The sequence below is a fragment of the Lepidochelys kempii genome, chromosome 9 (assembly GCF_965140265.1).
Source record: "Lepidochelys kempii isolate rLepKem1 chromosome 9, rLepKem1.hap2, whole genome shotgun sequence".
NCBI classification, from domain to species: domain Eukaryota; kingdom Metazoa; phylum Chordata; order Testudines; family Cheloniidae; genus Lepidochelys; species Lepidochelys kempii.
This window is the reverse complement of record NC_133264.1, coordinates 92,607,457-92,624,124: the sequence shown is the minus strand read 5'-3', so window position 1 is coordinate 92,624,124 and position 16,668 is coordinate 92,607,457. Positions and strand designations below refer to the sequence as shown.

The 16,668-nt window shown below is 38.3% G+C and overlaps 1 protein-coding gene across 8 annotated transcripts in view; it reads left to right on the top strand.

Moving 5' to 3' along the window:
* The window catches only part of AFF2 (ALF transcription elongation factor 2), a 464,322-nt gene that overhangs the window by 248,684 nt on the left and 198,970 nt on the right, over positions 1-16,668 (top strand). For all 8 annotated transcript variants that reach the window (XR_012160619.1, XM_073358389.1, XM_073358388.1 and 5 more), the window contains 2 exons: positions 1,528-1,564; positions 1,813-1,864. Coding sequence is in view for 7 of the 8 variants with exons in the window: in XM_073358389.1 (XP_073214490.1) it covers positions 1,528-1,564; positions 1,813-1,864 (89 nt within the window). In the remaining variant the exon portion in view is untranslated. The remainder of the gene's footprint in view (positions 1-1,527; positions 1,565-1,812; positions 1,865-16,668) is intronic.

The window sequence follows — 16,668 nt, the reverse complement described above, 5'->3', positions numbered from 1 at the left end:
GTAAGCATGGAGTCTGGCACACTGGAAGCTGTATCTTCTTAAATTAGAGCAGGACTAAATTCAGTGCTGGTTGTGTTGTTTTTTGTTTTTTTTTCTGGGCCCTCCAAAAAGGGGACCATGTACTGCACTCCTTTGCTAACTTCAATGAGAGTTTTGCATTTAAAAAACCTGTGAGGTTATGATAAACGTTATGAAATATAAATCAGGCTTTTAAAAAATCACACTTTAGGAAAGAGGAAAGAACATGGATGTTTCTAAGTTAGTTAACTTTACTGTGAAAAATACAGCATAAGATTGCCTACTCAGAACGTCCCACTAAATCAGTTAGAGAGAGCCAAATTGATAGGTTTTAGAGATAAAATAGATAAGAACATGTAGTCAGATAAACCTTATTATAGGTCCTCATCTTACATAAAATAATTAAGTCTCCCTATTTGTAAAATAATGCAATAGAAAAGGCAGAGCTTATCATAACAATTTATTTATCCCTCTGACACTCAAATTTAAAGTGCTGTGTTTACTCTTGAAGGCATGATTCACCTCACAAGGGACTGACTAACAGTGCAGCAGAATATTAGGAACTAATAATGCCCTGAGAGAAAGTGTAGCGAGGGCTTTAATGACTTTAACATCTACAGATCTAAGACTTTTAACAAAGTGGTGCCTGTCTATAGGACTAGATTGTAAATAATGGCTTAATTTAAAATCATCACAATCTACTAGGGCCTGCTTGAGATGAAGGCTGATTTGGCATCAGGTTGATTGTAAAGCTTCATTGTTGATTGTAAAGCCAAGGGAAAGATCAAGCAAGAAAAGAATGTGAAATTAAGAATGTAGTTAAACGTTACTCTGAGTCAGTGAGAAGCACATTGTTTGCAAAATGCTGTGTGCGCTCCACACTATGGGCCAGATCCTGAGCTGATGTTAAGTTAGTGCAGCTTCATTCATTTCACTGGAGCTTCACTGGTTTACACCAGCTGAAGATCTCACTCCTGTGTCTTTGTCAAGTGTACCTAAGATAGCACTCCAAAACATCTTGAATTTCAGTTTTAGATAATGACATTTTAAGCAAAAAAGAAGAGTAATGCTGCTGAACTTAATGCATAGTTATTTTAAAACTCAAGATCAAGTTCAGCCTATGCAAATGCTTCCCATTATCTTAAATGGGAACCACATGTACACATCTGTGGGTAAGACTTTAAAGGGCCAGATCATCAGCTGGTGTAAACTGATGTGTGAATTCCACACTGAAACTAAGTCAGTGTGCACCAGCTGAGAATCTGGCCATTTGGGCTTAAAATAGGCTAGGTACTGAGCAGTGCAATTACACTTCAGTAGCATTCTTATGTACAGATAATACAGTTTTTTAAAAAAATTGTGGTGTTCTCTTCTCAGGCACATGCTCTGGTGTATTTTCCTTCTCTGTTTATGTTATACTAGTGCTCTTAGTCTAACAAGGGAAGATGCATCTACCGTCTTCTTGCTTTCAGTGAACTAATCCTGACATTTTTATGTTCTTCATTGTAGGATTCCCAGCACCCGACCTCAGGATACAATGTACAAAGTAGGTCTTTATTGTCCTTAATCCAAACAATCAGGGTTGGTTGAGTTTTTGTTTGTTTGTTTGTTTGTTTGTTTGTTGCCTACTTAACATCATTAATACAAAGATGAAAAATTAATTTCTAAGGTGCCATTTTTGATTACATATTATGCATTGTGGCATGTTGTGAAACTACGTATAATTAGGTGGGTTGAGAGCTTAGGGCAACAGTAATCTTTTGACATTTGGAAATATGTTTCCTTTGTTTACAGAGTGGAGTGATCCAGCAGGGAAAGTTGCCACCAAGTCAGTGCCACAAAAGTCGTAAGTATTGTTACTTCCAGCTTTATATTTTGTTTTACGTTTATCTTAAGGAATGATCTTAGTTCTCCAAAGGTAACTGAACCTAGCTTACATACAATCTTGTCCTGGCATTCTGGTGTTCTCAACAGTGCTTAAAAATTAGCCACAAACCAGTTTTTTCTTCTGCGCTTATTATTGTTTCTTCTTCTTAAGCATTAACTAACAGAGGTGTATATATAAAAGATGAGTTTATTAAGCAAAATTAATGCCAATTTTATTTGTACAGCTTGCCAAAATTAAATCACTTTTAATTTGTCATCAGATGCTAAGCTTCTTACAACAGAAAATTCAACCTGATGAATAGCTGATGGAAGAATTTTAGCATTTATTTACTGAAGGAAGAGTAAAAATACATTATATATTAGGCTTATGCAAGCTGGCTTTGAAAAAACAGGTCTTGAATTGTATACACATTGGGACAGTTGACAATCACACACTTAAAGAAAATCACGGAGGACCTGATTATTCACTGAGTTACATCCTTTTCCATTATGTTGTGCTGGTGTAAAACTGGAGTAAGGCAGAAGTGAATTGAGACCACAATATTTTGCACCTGAAGTGCTTTACAAATATGAATTACTTAGCAACTTTGTAAAATAGGTTACTATTATAGTTGCCATTTTACATATGAGCAAACTACATATGAGGCTTGGATCTGGCCTAAATTCAGAGCTGCATCACTTTAACTACTGGAGTGTTTTTTAAACTGATTTGGTTAAACCAAGATACACCAATTTGTACTAGTTTAACTAAAATGTGTTTAAACCCCTGTGTGGACACTTGGATGGATTTAGAAGTGGTTTATAGCAAATTAGTTTAATTCAGTCAGGATGCAATTTAAGCTAAACCAGTATAAACCAGGTTAAATCAATGTTAACGTGTGTCACGGTTCCTCCCCCACTCTGAACTCTAGGGTACAGATGTGGGGACCTGCATGAAAAACCTCCTAAGCTTATCTTTACCAGCTTAGGTCAAAACTTCCCCAAGGTACAAAATATTACACCTTGGACTGGCCGCTACCACCACCAAACTAATACTGGTTACTGGGGAAGAGCTGTTTGGATGCGTCCTTCCCCCCAAAATACTTCCCAAAACCTTGCACCCCACTTCCTGGACAAGGTTTGGTAAAAAGCCTCACCAATTTGCCTAGGTGACTACAGACCCAGACCCTTGGATCTTAAGAACAATGAACAATCCTCCCAACACTTGCACCCCCTCTTTCCTGGGAAATGTTGGATAAAAAGCCTCACCAATTTGCATAGGTGACCACAGACCCAAACCCTTGGATCTGAGAACAATGAAAAAGCATTCAGTGTTTTACAAGAAGACTTTTAATAAAAAATAGAAGTAAATAGAAATAAAGAAATCCCCCCTGTAAAATCAGGATGGTAGATATCTTACAGGGTAATTAGATTCAAAAACATAGAGAACCCCTCTAGGCAAAACCTTAAGTTACAAAAAAGATACACAGACAGAAATAGTTATTCTATTCAGCACAATTCTTTTCTCAGCCATTTAAAGAAATCATAATCTAACACATACCTAGCTAGATTACTTACTAAAAGTTCTAAGACTCCATTCCTGTTCTGTCCCCGGCCAAGACGACTACAGACAGACACAGACCCTTTGTTTCTCTCCCTCCTCCCAGCTTTTGAAAGTATCTTGTCTCCTCATTGGTCATTTTGGTCAGGTGCCAGCGAGGTTACCTTTAGCTTCTTAACCCTTTACAGGTGAGAGGAGCTTTCCCCTGGCCAGGAGGGATTTCAAAGGGGTTTACCCTTCCCTTTATATTTATGACAACGTGTCTACACCGCATTTTTGAATTGATTTAATTAAATGGATTTTAAACCAGTTTTAGTTAAATCAGTACAACTTTGTGCACAGATGAGGTCTCATTGAGGTCAAGTCATATGGCAAGTCAATCACAGAGCTGGGACTAGAATCCGGGCATTCCATTCCATTGTTTTAACCTCTGGACTCCTTGACTCATGAAATAGTCATGCAACTTTTCTCATCTGAGTAAAGCTACTTGAATGAGTAAGGATTTTCAAAATGAGTCTTTAACACCGACCCTCTAAATTCAGTGTATTTAATTCTTTTGATTGGATGCAAAAATTGAAAGTCATCATTTAAATTTTAATGAGAATTATGAAATCTGGCTAACGATAAAAATAAATTGGCGCACGTGAGCGATATTTATTTTTCCAAAGTTATCATCAGATTAGTCCTTTCCTTATTCTATTGTTATTTCTGGAAATGATTTCAGATTTAAAAAAATATCTCACCCACTGGACCCTCTATCCTGAAAAAAGAAAGGATAAATTCATATGCCAGAATCTCTAAGTGATGCAGTGCTTACATGAAGTACTTTCTCTCGTAAAACATAAAAAATATTACTACATCTTAAAGTGATTTTGCTCCTAAAGCAAGTGTATTTGGATTCCACTGTGAAAAATATTTTGGTGAGTATACTATAAAATACAATATTTCAATAGTTTGTATCCAACAGTAATAGACTTGTCAATCATGGTTTATAGTTATAAGCTGAATTTCAAAAGAACAGCGCTTCATAGCTCAGTGGTATATAGTGCATTTAATGGGACCAAAGCTCTCTATAGGAAGCCTGATATAAAACTCGAAGACACTGAGTACATTTTATGAACCAGTTGCTCTCTATTCTGCTGCTTGATCTAAAATTCCAGTGCTATCAATCAGATTTCTGCTGGAATGAACTGCCTTCTTATGGTCGGTGATGGATTTTACACATGACAGATCAGAGCGGCAATGAAGTTACTTTTATTTTTAGCTTCCAAATGAAGATCAGCTAACCCGTTACTATCATTTTTTCCCTTTCACTGCAAAGAAATTGTTAAGGCAACTTCCAAGAATTTCCATAGGTCTTTGGGAAGGTTATATTGCTTAGGAGGCAATCCATTGTGCTGCTTAAAGTATGGTAGGCAAGACTCTGCCCTTAGATCTGCATGTACAGCTTCCACTAACTTCAGCTGGAGTTGGTTGCACATGCCTGAGGAGAGAATGAAAGCAAAGCAGATTTGTGGGTGAAACCAATGATGATATTATCAAATAATCATAGCTAGATGGCAGATTTATTGATCCTGCTATCGTTATCCATTTTAATAGCAAGATATTTACGATTCTGTGGTTCCATAATTCCTGAGGTATGGTTGGGATTCTAGGATCTACTGGTAAAACTATGGTTCCTGCATATACCAGCACCATTGCTCCATGCTATAGAGCTCACACATCCCAATCTTAGCTCTGTCCCTGCTGGGATTCTTGTCTCTAACCACCAACTCCACGTATCTCACTTATAGTGCTGCTAACTGGATCTGTTTTTCACTATTTCATCTTGAGCTGCTGCTGCTAAACAGATGTGGCACAGGTGTGTTCATCTCTTTCTATCCATGGTGGGAGGTATCTTTGCGCTGGACACGTGTGTGAGTCGATGTCACAGTTGTCCTTCATCTTGTTTATGATTACATGCAAATCTTATGAAACCTGAGAGTACCTGTCCCATTAATATCACTCCTGTTGGCAATCGTATTGATCCCATCAGTTCTCTCAGAAATCTGCTTGTGATCTTTGATCAGGAGTTGGAGCAAAGGTATTCACATTCATCATATTACCCAGCTATCCTCCTGCCAGCTTAGGAATTAGGTGCTATTTATAGGCCGGTGCCAAGATTCTGGAACATGCTTTGGTCACGCTGAGACTTGATTACATGCTGCTTTACTCTGCTCCAATAGACAATGCTCTGTGCATGTCAGGGTCAGAATTAAGGTTTTTATGTATGGTGTGTGGTGTATGGTAGAAAGGTGTGTGCCTGTAGGTGGACGAACACAGAGTATTTACTGTCAGATGGCTTAAGTTTCCATTTCCTTGCTTGTATGGGTTTGTGTCAGCATGTTATTATGGTAACCTAAATTGTTTCACAGCCAAGTATTTTTGTGTATGAATTTTTTACTTTTTTAATGTTTAAAATATATAATGTCACACTCAAACTCAGGGGGCATGAGAAACCACAGCACAGTGCAGGAGATCAGATGGGGTGTGTTGAGTTGTGTCAAGGAACGGGCCCACAACGGCCTAAAGGCCTGATCCTGCAAACACATATAAGTAACTTGACTCATGAGTAGTCCCACTGAAGTGATATTTTTATTCCTAGCCATACAATTTTAATATGAAATTTATATATAGATATATCAAAAAGGTATTGTAGCTGAAACCAATAATAACTGTATCTAGCTCTTATGTAGTGCTTTTCTTCAGTAGATCTCAAAGCACTTCACAACTTTTAATGTATTTATCCTTCCCCTGTGAGGTAGGGTGCTATTATTTTCCCCATTTTACAGATAGCCTCTCTGTGTCTCAGTTTCCTAAGTGACTTGCCCAAGGTCACACTGGAAGTCTGGTGGAGCAGATAACTGGACCCTGATTTCCCAAGTCTTAGGCTAGTGCCCTAACCACTGGGCTATCCTTCCTCTCCAAAGGATGATCCAGGATTGTGAAAAAACTACAGGACTTGGCTTCTCATCTTCTTCTTCTTCTTCTTTTTTTTTTGACCAGTCCTCAATAACACTTGGCTTCTCATCTTCTTCAAAAAAGCAAACGGGATGTTAGGAATCATTAAAAAAGGGATAGAGAATAAGACAGAGAATATCTTATTGCCCTTATATAAATCCATGGTACACCCACATCTTGAATACTGGGTACAGATGTGGTCCTCTCGTCTCAAAAAAGATATACTGGCATTGGAAAAGGTTCAGAAAAGGGCAACTAAAATGATTAGGGTTTTGGAACGGGTCCCATATGAGGAGAGATTAAAGAGGCTAGGACTTTTCAGCTTGGAAAAGAGGGAGACTAAGGAGGGATATGATAGAGGTATATAAAATCATGAGTGGGGTGGAGAAAGTGAATAAGGAAAAGTTATTTATTTGTTCCCATAATATAAGAACTAGGAGCACCAAATGAAATGAATGGGTATCAGGTTTAAAACAAATAAAAGGAAGTTCTTCTTCACTCAGCGCACAGTCAACCTGTGGAACTCCTTGCCTGAGGAGGTTGTGAAGGCTAGGACTATAATAGGGTTTAAAAGAGAACTGGATACATTCATGGAGGTTAAGTCCATTAATGGCTGTTAGCCTGGATGGGTAAGGAATGGTGTCCCTAGCCTCTGTTTGTCAGAGGGTGGAGATGGATGCCAGGAGAGAGATCACTTGATCATTACCTGTTTGGTTCACTCCCTCTGGGGCACCTCGCATTGGCCACTGTTGGTAGAAAGGATGCTGGGCTGGATGGACCTTTGGTCTGACCCAGTATGGCCATTCTTATGTTCTTATGGTTGTTCGTTTTTTTCTTATAGATTACATATAGTACAATAAATTGATAACCAGTCTACTCCTATTAGTTTTTTATGAAGCATAGTAAGGAGCAAAAGATAAGGTGCAACCAATTGCAAGGAGAAGGATCATCTGTCAACATCCATGAATTCAAGAGTATGTAGTCAGCCCTTGACTGAGGTTTGTGTTATATAATTACCATTGAGAGTATGTCATCCTCAAACATCAAGTTCTTTTGTTCTGTTTGGTTGTTAGCACTTGGCCTGTGTCCAGTTGGAAAGCACCCAGAACCTTTTTAATCAAGCACATCCTGTGTTCTAAGTCATACTGCAGAGTACTCTTGGGTAGTTTCCATAAAAGCCCAGCTAAAAAGAAGAATGTAAGCATAATGGTATTCTTTCCTTGTCATAAAATGTCTTCCTATACTTATTATATTAACACAGTATTAAAAGGTCCTACTCATGGATTCAGTGAACTATCGGAAACCATTAAAAACTTGGAACAGGAAAATTTAATGGGTCGGACAGAAACAACAACTTGTTTTATCTTTATCGGATTTTTGTGAGCCTTCAGACTATAGTCTACAGCCTGTGCAGTAACTAGAGAAAAGCTAAATTCAGATTACTCAAAAACATGCAAAACAACTTGGTGAACAATTTCACATGACATTTTGGCAAACACTTCCTTGCAATTTTTGCACTCTTTTCCTATTCAATGTGGTAAAAAATTACACTGAAAATCAGAAGAATTTCTTTAAAAAGCTGAAAATGAGTCAGTGGCCATTATTTAACTTGTTTAAAGCCACGGAGAATCCCACTGATAAAACTGGGATTCACCACAGGTGAGATCCTGACCACCTTGAAGTCATGGGAGTTTTACCATTGGCTTCAGTAGGTCCAGAATTTCCCCACATGGCTTTAAACAAGTTGCAATAAATACCAGTAGTTTCCGAATCCCAAAGATTATGATAATACTTGGTAGAAGCCCATCTTAAAATGGAAATGTGCTGCTTGATGTTTATCTGTTTCATAAGTGTCTAATGGCTTGTTGGAAGTTCTCTATCATGTCAGGGACAGTCACCTGGGAGCACAAAAAACAAAATTTGGCAGCGTGCTCAAGCTATGAATTAAAGGTAATTCATGGTTTGAAGCGAATCAGCATGAGTTCCTTATGAGGAGTCATTAGATATCAAGAGGATTTTACACCAAGGACTATATATTGGATAATGTGACAACTAGAAATATTGGTATTCTTGAACAGTCAAATCAAGACACACTGATGCATCCTTAAACTTGAAAGAAATCGCTATTAAAAACTGGGGTTCATGTAAGGGTGGTATATGATTTTCAGTTTAATTGCACACACTAAAAACTTGCAAAGTTTTATGTCCAACTAGAATAAGAAGAATGTTGTTGTATGTATTTATGTATCAACATACCAAACATTTTATCGGAGCTTCAGTCATACTCCAGTTTGGGTATGATAGTTTTAAAATCTTACATTTCTGAAATTCTAGCATTTGTAGCCAAAGGTCTTTCTACATTGCAGTGAAACGCTCACAGCTGGCTTGGGCTCATGGGGCTTGGGCTGCGGGGCAGTAACATTATGGTGTAGGCATTCAGGCTCAGGCTGGAGCCCAAGTTCTAGGGCCCTGTGAGTGGGGAGGGTCCCAAAGCCCAGGCTCTGACCCGAGCCTGAATGTTTACACTGCAATTTTACAGCACCATTGCCCAAGCCCCAGTCAGCTGACACAGACCAGCTGCAGGTGTTCCATTGCCATGTAGACATACCTTAAAGCTCTTGATCTAAAGCATGAGAGTGTCCAGTGATCCCACATTGTTGATAGCCTGATTCATTTTACAGTGTATGTTCAATTTCACTTTGTAAGTGGGGGATGCTTTAATCATTAGACTAACTACTGACTGTTTGCTAACCTAAGGAAGTTCCAAAGATATTCCCTCTAGGTAAGCTGGCAATGTCACGAATTCAAGGGGCTTACGCAACCACATATAAAATTATCATAATGAAACAACAGGGCATGCAAGTGGAACACCATTATCTCTAGAGAGCTCCAATGCAGTATATTAACGGACCGAGTAGAAAGCAAGAACAAAAAAAAAAGCCTATTTTGATTAGCTGTCATTCATCTTTCATATTTACTGTCTCATTTTGTTAATTAGGAGTTTGCTTTGCACCCTTTTGCTAGAGTGGGTTCTTGAATGTTACCTTCCATGATCCAGGGCAAAGATAATGATCAGTCAACATTGTATCTTTGTTCCTTACTGTCTGGGTTCTCCTTTTGAGCAAAGTCCTAAATAATTGGGACTCAAACAACGTTTATGTAGCTGCAGAAAATATTTCTTATGGCCCATTGCAGAAAGAAGCAAACTTGCAAAACATTTCAGCGTCTATTAAATATAGTAGAATTCAGTGTCGTAATTAAAAACACTGTGTCCCAGAAGATAAACGCATTATTCAAAATAATTTCTAAATTATACTTTTAATTTGTTTTCATTATTCAAATAGCTCTTATGCAGTTTAACCTCCCTGTCAAAATAAAATATCTGCTACTGCACTCTTTTCAATGATCTCCTCTTGACATATTTATAGATCAGTTTAAAAGATCATGTGAACAAGGGAAATTAATTTGCTTGTAATTCACTGATCAACGTTAAATATTTTTTTGTTGAACATCACAGAGACAGATAGTGACTGCCGTAAGAGTGCTTGTAACAAACTGACCAACTGCCTGTTTGCCAATGTTTGGAACTTTAATACGCACGAAAGATTACAATTTAAAAATAGCCTCTGATACTGTATTAGTCACCATTTATTCACTGTTACTAAGTAGTAGTATCTGCAATACCACTATTATAGTAATTCTCTACATACCACTGCTTGGTAAACAGATAAATGCTGACTGTTTAATGGCAACCACTCTGTATGTTAACAGTAAAATGATAAGGGTACATATGATGCCAATAGGAGTTTTTTTCCTTATGCTCTTTGTATTGATGCCCATTTTAGTATTTACAACATTTTAGACCTGGCACAAGTTCTCCTGGGTTTAAGGAGTTCTGCCAACAGCCACTAATCCAGCAGAATGTGTTGCACCTTTATAACTCAAGGTCAGCCTCAAGCTGATGCTCTGTTTTATTTTTCCATGGGATGGATTCCCTTCAAAACGTCAGCCTAGCTTCAAACCTATATTTTGGAAAACCTATGTACTGTGTAAATCTGAAAATATATGTCCTGTTCAGGACAGGGGAAGCAGCTATAGCCAGAACCTCTCTTCCACAATTTCTGCTCCAAACTGCATCCCATTTCTTCCTCTTTGGATTTCCATCCTACCTGCCAACTGACCTCTCTATTTCCGCTCCCCACAATTTGGATCTCTATCCATCTCCTCACTTCTGGTCTCTCTCCCTACACTTATGGTGCATAGCCCAACCATGTCTCGTTCCTCTGTGCTTCAGGCCCTTTCTCGTCTACTACGCCTTACTAGTCCTTTAAGCTTAAATGACTCAGACTTCCTCCACTTTCTTCCAGCAGCAGTCAGCCACCTGCTGTGTAGTATTCGGGGCGAATGAATTGTCACCCAGATTTACTGCCTCCAGGAAATACTGTAGGCACAATATGAAATGAGACAGAAGCCTGAAAGAAGAATGGATTTTGCTAGGAAATTTTGCGTTCATGATATTGGAATGGGCTGTTTTTGTCCTAAATATTGAAAAGCGAAGCCAACAGCCACTAGTCTTAAATTCACAATTTAATTCTCTATATCCTACTTCTGAATCGCTGTGACACAGCCCCTAGAATCCTCCACATTTTCCTCAGCCCTACACCCTCCAACTTGAGGAACTCCTATTGCTGTAATTATCCTTAGGGCTGAGGACTCCAGAGCCCATCAGTGTTGCAGCCTGACTGACCAGAGGACTTATTTTTCAAGTGAAACAAAGTTCTCCCATCATCTCATGTGCTGAGGAGCACAGTCTCTGCAGTACTTTCAGCCCCTAACAGCCCTGGAGGAAAGAGACTGGAAGTATGCCATGACTATAAATAGGTTCTCTCAGACTGATTACAAATTTCCCCACTGGCAGGTCAGGTTAGTTAACACTCTCCCAAATTCCAGGAGGACAACTTTTTGTTCCCTTGAACGTCGGAGAAAATACAATTAAGGATTATCCTAATACTATCCCATGACTTTCTGAAAATAAGATATAAGCCTGGAAAAGGCTAATCTTCCAAAGAAACATCCAGGTAAATCACAAAAGGGTTCTAAGAAGCTGGCAAATATGAAGCCATGTCCTCATTTCAATGCTAGCTTCCTTCCCCGCCACCCCCCACCCCTGCCTACAAATATGTATGCAAAATATGAACATAGTTTAGACTAGCAAGAAAAATGGTCACTTACTGAAAACATTGCCAAATGGCTTATATATCATATACCTGTATATATAAAAGAAGGGTCTTATTTAGTTTAAAAAAAACTTTGCTGAACAAAAGATCTTGACAGATCTTGAGAGAAAGATATTGACCAGTTTACTGTATGTATCTTCTTATATTGACCAGAGAGAGGATAAAATGCAACTCTCAAGCTTGTCTAGGTTTGTGTGACGTAGTCAATATCTCCAGCGATGAAGGCATGACTTTCACAACTATCTACTTTTTGCAGGCTATATAGATCCCATTTCTTCCTTATGTGCTATTCCTGACAAGTGAACTCTGTTTTAAAGTAGTATCTTTGCCTCTCAAAGGACAGTAAGGAATGCAAATGAGCATTCAGCACATTTGATTTAGCATGAATTTATATAGTTCCAGACAAATTTGAAAGCTTATACAAATCATATATTTTTCAAGTTTGGCTGTATTCCAGAATGGAATTTTTTGTTAGGTGAAACCTTTATCTCAGCTCCTTTTTGTGGCTCTTTAGTCTGAGATTGAAGAGGAACTGAAACTGGTGACCTGTCTTGACCTTTAGTACTGGATTAAAATTCCAAGTTGCTACCATGGCAACTGTACCTTGAAAATTAGATCCTGACAGAAGCACTAAGAAACTTAAAACTGCAACTGCTGCACTGAACTCTGAAGAAAGGTTGCTTACAATTGTCAGTGACAGGCTCTTAATTGAAATAATCTGCCTTTCCCTTTGCTTAAAAAAAAAAAAGAAAGAAAGAAAGAAAGAAAAATGAAATGAAAGAACAAAAAGATTTTATCTCAATAGATATTTTTAAGTGAAAAAATCTGCTGTGATTCAAACTAAAGTGTACTCTGCAGCATGAAATTAAATCAGTTTTAGACCAATTTATCGGATTCAAGAGGACTACGATATTAGAGGTGGCAGCATGCTAAACTACATGATAAGGACAGCCTCAGACATGCACGTGTAAAGGTCTAAACCACAAAACCCAGGCTGGTACCAGGGGCCAGGCAGTGGCCAGCATTAACTCACAGGTTAGCTTGTTACTCCCCCCCCACCTTTAACCCTGCAGTGGAAATCAAAAGAGACATCACAAATGTTGTGTCTGATTCCCAGTATCCATGCAATTATCCATTCCCTAACTACAAAGGGATAAGCATAAGCCAGATAGCACTATTGCAGATCAAGTGTGATAGAAGTTACTCATTTTCCAATCTAATCAATGCAACAGTCAGCCAGAGATAATAGTATAACTCCTTCACCACTCACGGAGGTTAAGTTGGTTTTTTTCCCATAAGGAAAAAGAACAAGGTTGCAACATGAAAGGAAAAGGCACTGTGAGCTGCATAAAGGACTTTCTGGCCTTCTCATCTCCACTTCACCCAGGTAAAAAACCTAAGTGTCATCCATTAGTAATGATTCCAAAGGAAATGTCAAATTCAAAGGGAATCTGCAGCCAAAATAACATAAATATGTTTGCCTTATTCTAGGGTATGACTAAAAGTGTTTCTAAATGTAGAGATGTTGGGGTTGCAGGAAAGGCAGATGGAAATAGGTGCACAACTTGCATGGTCAGACATAGCAATTACAAATCCAATCTCATGCATGTCATCTAGAAAGTTAATCTTAGGATCTTCGTGCAAGCATGGTAAAAGAATTCATACTTACAGTTAAGTCACTTTCTAGTGTACATCAAATAAATTATAAAATAGGGAGATCAAGTTTTAATGTTTTGATTCTTTATAAGGCACCATGTATACCTGTTAAATTCTACAAACATTTAACATTAATAATATAACAGATCTCTCCCCACCTTTATTTATAGGCAGGCCATTAGCACTGCCTATTATTAAACTTTCCAACACTTCCCATTATAAGGCCCTGTTTTCAGTTCCTCATAACTTTGCCAAATTTTAATCACGCGAGCTACAATTTTCCATGCTGGGTATCTGCCTCAGGTTGAGTTACTACGACTACTATTATCTTTTATTTGTTAGGACTGTCGATTAATCGCAGCTAACTCACACGATTAACTCAAAAAAAATTAATCGCAATTAAAAAAATTAATCATGATTAATCGCAGTTTTAATCGCACTGTTAAACAATAGAATACCAATTGAAATTTATTAAATATTTTTGGACGTTTTTCTACATTTTCATATATATTGATTTCAATTACAACACAGAATACAACGTGTATATTATTTTTTATTACAAATATTTGCACTGTAAAAATGATAAACAAAACAAATAGTATTTTTCAATTCACCTCATACAAGTACTGTAGTGCAATCTCTTGGTCATGAAAGTGCAACTTACAGATGTAGGGTTTTTTTGTTACATAACTGCACTCAAAAACAAAACAATGTAAAATTTTAGAGCCTACAAGTCCACTCAGTCCTACTACTTGTTCAGCCAATCACTAAGGAGATAATGCTGCCCTCTTATTATTTACAATGTCACCAGAAAGTGAGAACAGGCATTTACATGGCACTTTTGTAGCCTGCATTGCAAGGTATTTACGTGCCAGATATGCTAAACGTTTGTATGCCCCTTCATGCTTCAGCCATTATTCCAGAGGACATTCTTCCATGCTGATGACGCTTGTTAAAGAATAATGTGTTAATTAAATTTGTGTCTGAACTCCTTGAGAGAGAATTGTATGTCCCCTGCTCTGTTTTACCCACATTCTGCCATATATTTCATGTTATAGCAGTCTCGGATGATGACCTAGCACATGTTCATTTTAAGAACACTTTCACGCCAGATTTCACAAAACGCAAAAAAGGTACCAATGTGAGATTTCTAAAGATAGCTACAGAACTTGACCCAAGGTTTAAGAATCTGAAGTGCCTTCCAAAATCTGAGAGGGGTGAGGTGTGGTGCATGCTTTCCGAAGTCTTAAAAACAGCAACGTTCCAATGTGGAAACTACAGAACCCCAACCACCAAAAAAGAAAATCAACCTTCTGGTGGTGGCATCAGACTCAGATAATGAAAATTAGCATGCTTTGGTCTGCACTGCATTGGATTGTTATCGAGCAGAAACCATCATCACCATGGATGCATGTCCCCTGGAATGGTGGTTGAAACATGAAGGGACATATGAATCTTTAGCGCATCTGGCACATAAATATCTTGCAGTGCTGGCTACAACAGTGCCATGAGAACACCTGTTCTCACTTTCAGGTGACACTGTAAACAAGAAGCTGACAGCATTATCTCCTGTAAATGTAAACAAACTTGTTTGCGTGGGTGATTGGCAGAACAAGTAGTAGGACTGAGTGGACTTGCAGGCTCTAAAATTTTACATTGTTTTATTTTTGAATGCAGGATTTTTTTTACATAATTCTACATTTGTAAGTTCAACTTTCTTGACAAAGAGATTGAACTATGATACTTGTATTAGGTGAATTGAAAAATGCTATTTCTTTTGTTTTTTTACAGTGCAAATATTAGTAATCAAAAATAAATATAAAGTGAATACATTATTTATATTTATATAAATATAAAGTGAGCACTTTACACTTTGTATTCTGTGTTGTAATTGAAATCAATATATTTGAAAATGTAGAAAATGTCCAAAAATATTTAAATAAATGATACTCTATTATTGTTTAACAGTGCGATTAATGGCGATTAATTGTTTTAATCGCTTGGCAGCCCTATTTATTTATTTATTCAGCTAAAACAGTTCAGTGTTTCTGAGAATGAGGCATGCACAGTTTTGGCCATGTTAAAAAATTCTGGCAATGTTTTCTTAGAAAGCTCTAAGAAATCTCCACATAGTTTGGAGCAAGAGATGGCCTTTGTGACAGGGTTAAGAACATAAAAACGGCCCTACTGGGTCAGACCAAAGGTCCATCTAGCCCAGTATCCTGTCTACCGACAGTAGCCAATGCCAGGTTCCCCAGAGGGAATGAACAGAACAGGTAATCATCAAGTGATCCATCCCGTCGCTCATTCCCAGCTTTTGGCAGACAGAGACTAGGACACCATTCCTGCCCATTCTGGCTAATCGCCATTGTTGGACCTATCCTCCATGAATTTATCTAGTTCTTTTTTGAACCCTGTTCTGATCTTGGCATTCACAACATCCTCCAGCAAGGAGTTACACAGGTTGACTGTGTGCTGTGTGAGGAAATACTGCCTTTTATTTGTTTTAAACCTGCTGCATTCCCCATGAAAATCTGCCCATATTTGGCCAAGATATGAGCATTTGGAAAAATTTCAGTTTCTCCTGCCAAGTGCAGATTCTTTAGATTTTTGGTGCTAAAGTCTTTAAGATTCCACTGGGTTGGAGTATGCACTGAGGATGCTCCAACCCAGCTTTTCTTGCATCTGTAGCAATCTAAACTGAAGGTATATAGTGTGCAGTGGGCAGAAGGGTGTGTGCCTACTAGAGCATGCTCCCTTCCAGAGCCCGAAATGGAACCCAAGATTCCTGAATCTCACCTCTCCTCTGTTTTCAGCAAATTTCTGCAGTCCACTGGCAGAGTGTCCCATCGTCCTCTAGTTCTGGTTCACATAGAGGATGACCATTTCCCACTGCTATCCTATTCCATTAGCTCAAGTGGCAGAGGTCAGAGTGATGACTCTGAAGGGTCCAACACTGCTGATGACCCATGTGGGCGTCAGCATGTCACATGATGGAATTTGTTTTTTCAGGTTGCTTTTTAATAACTTTGGAAATTATATGCAAAAACTACAATAAAAGACATTTTTAAATTTACAAAGTCCGGCACTCAAAAGTTTGGACGTGCCAGAAATTAGGTTGCCTGTACAATCTTAATTTCTCCCCCTTGTTCGTATGCAGTACGAGACAGGGGGTGAATCAAAGCAGGATAGTGAGGGAAGCTGGGAGGTGTCTAGTGAGTGAGGCAGAGGACTGCAGAAGAGAAAGGAAGGTCTCATAGATTTTTTGATATTAAGGTCAGAAGGGACCACTATGATCATCTAGTCTGACCTCCTGCACAATGCAGGCCA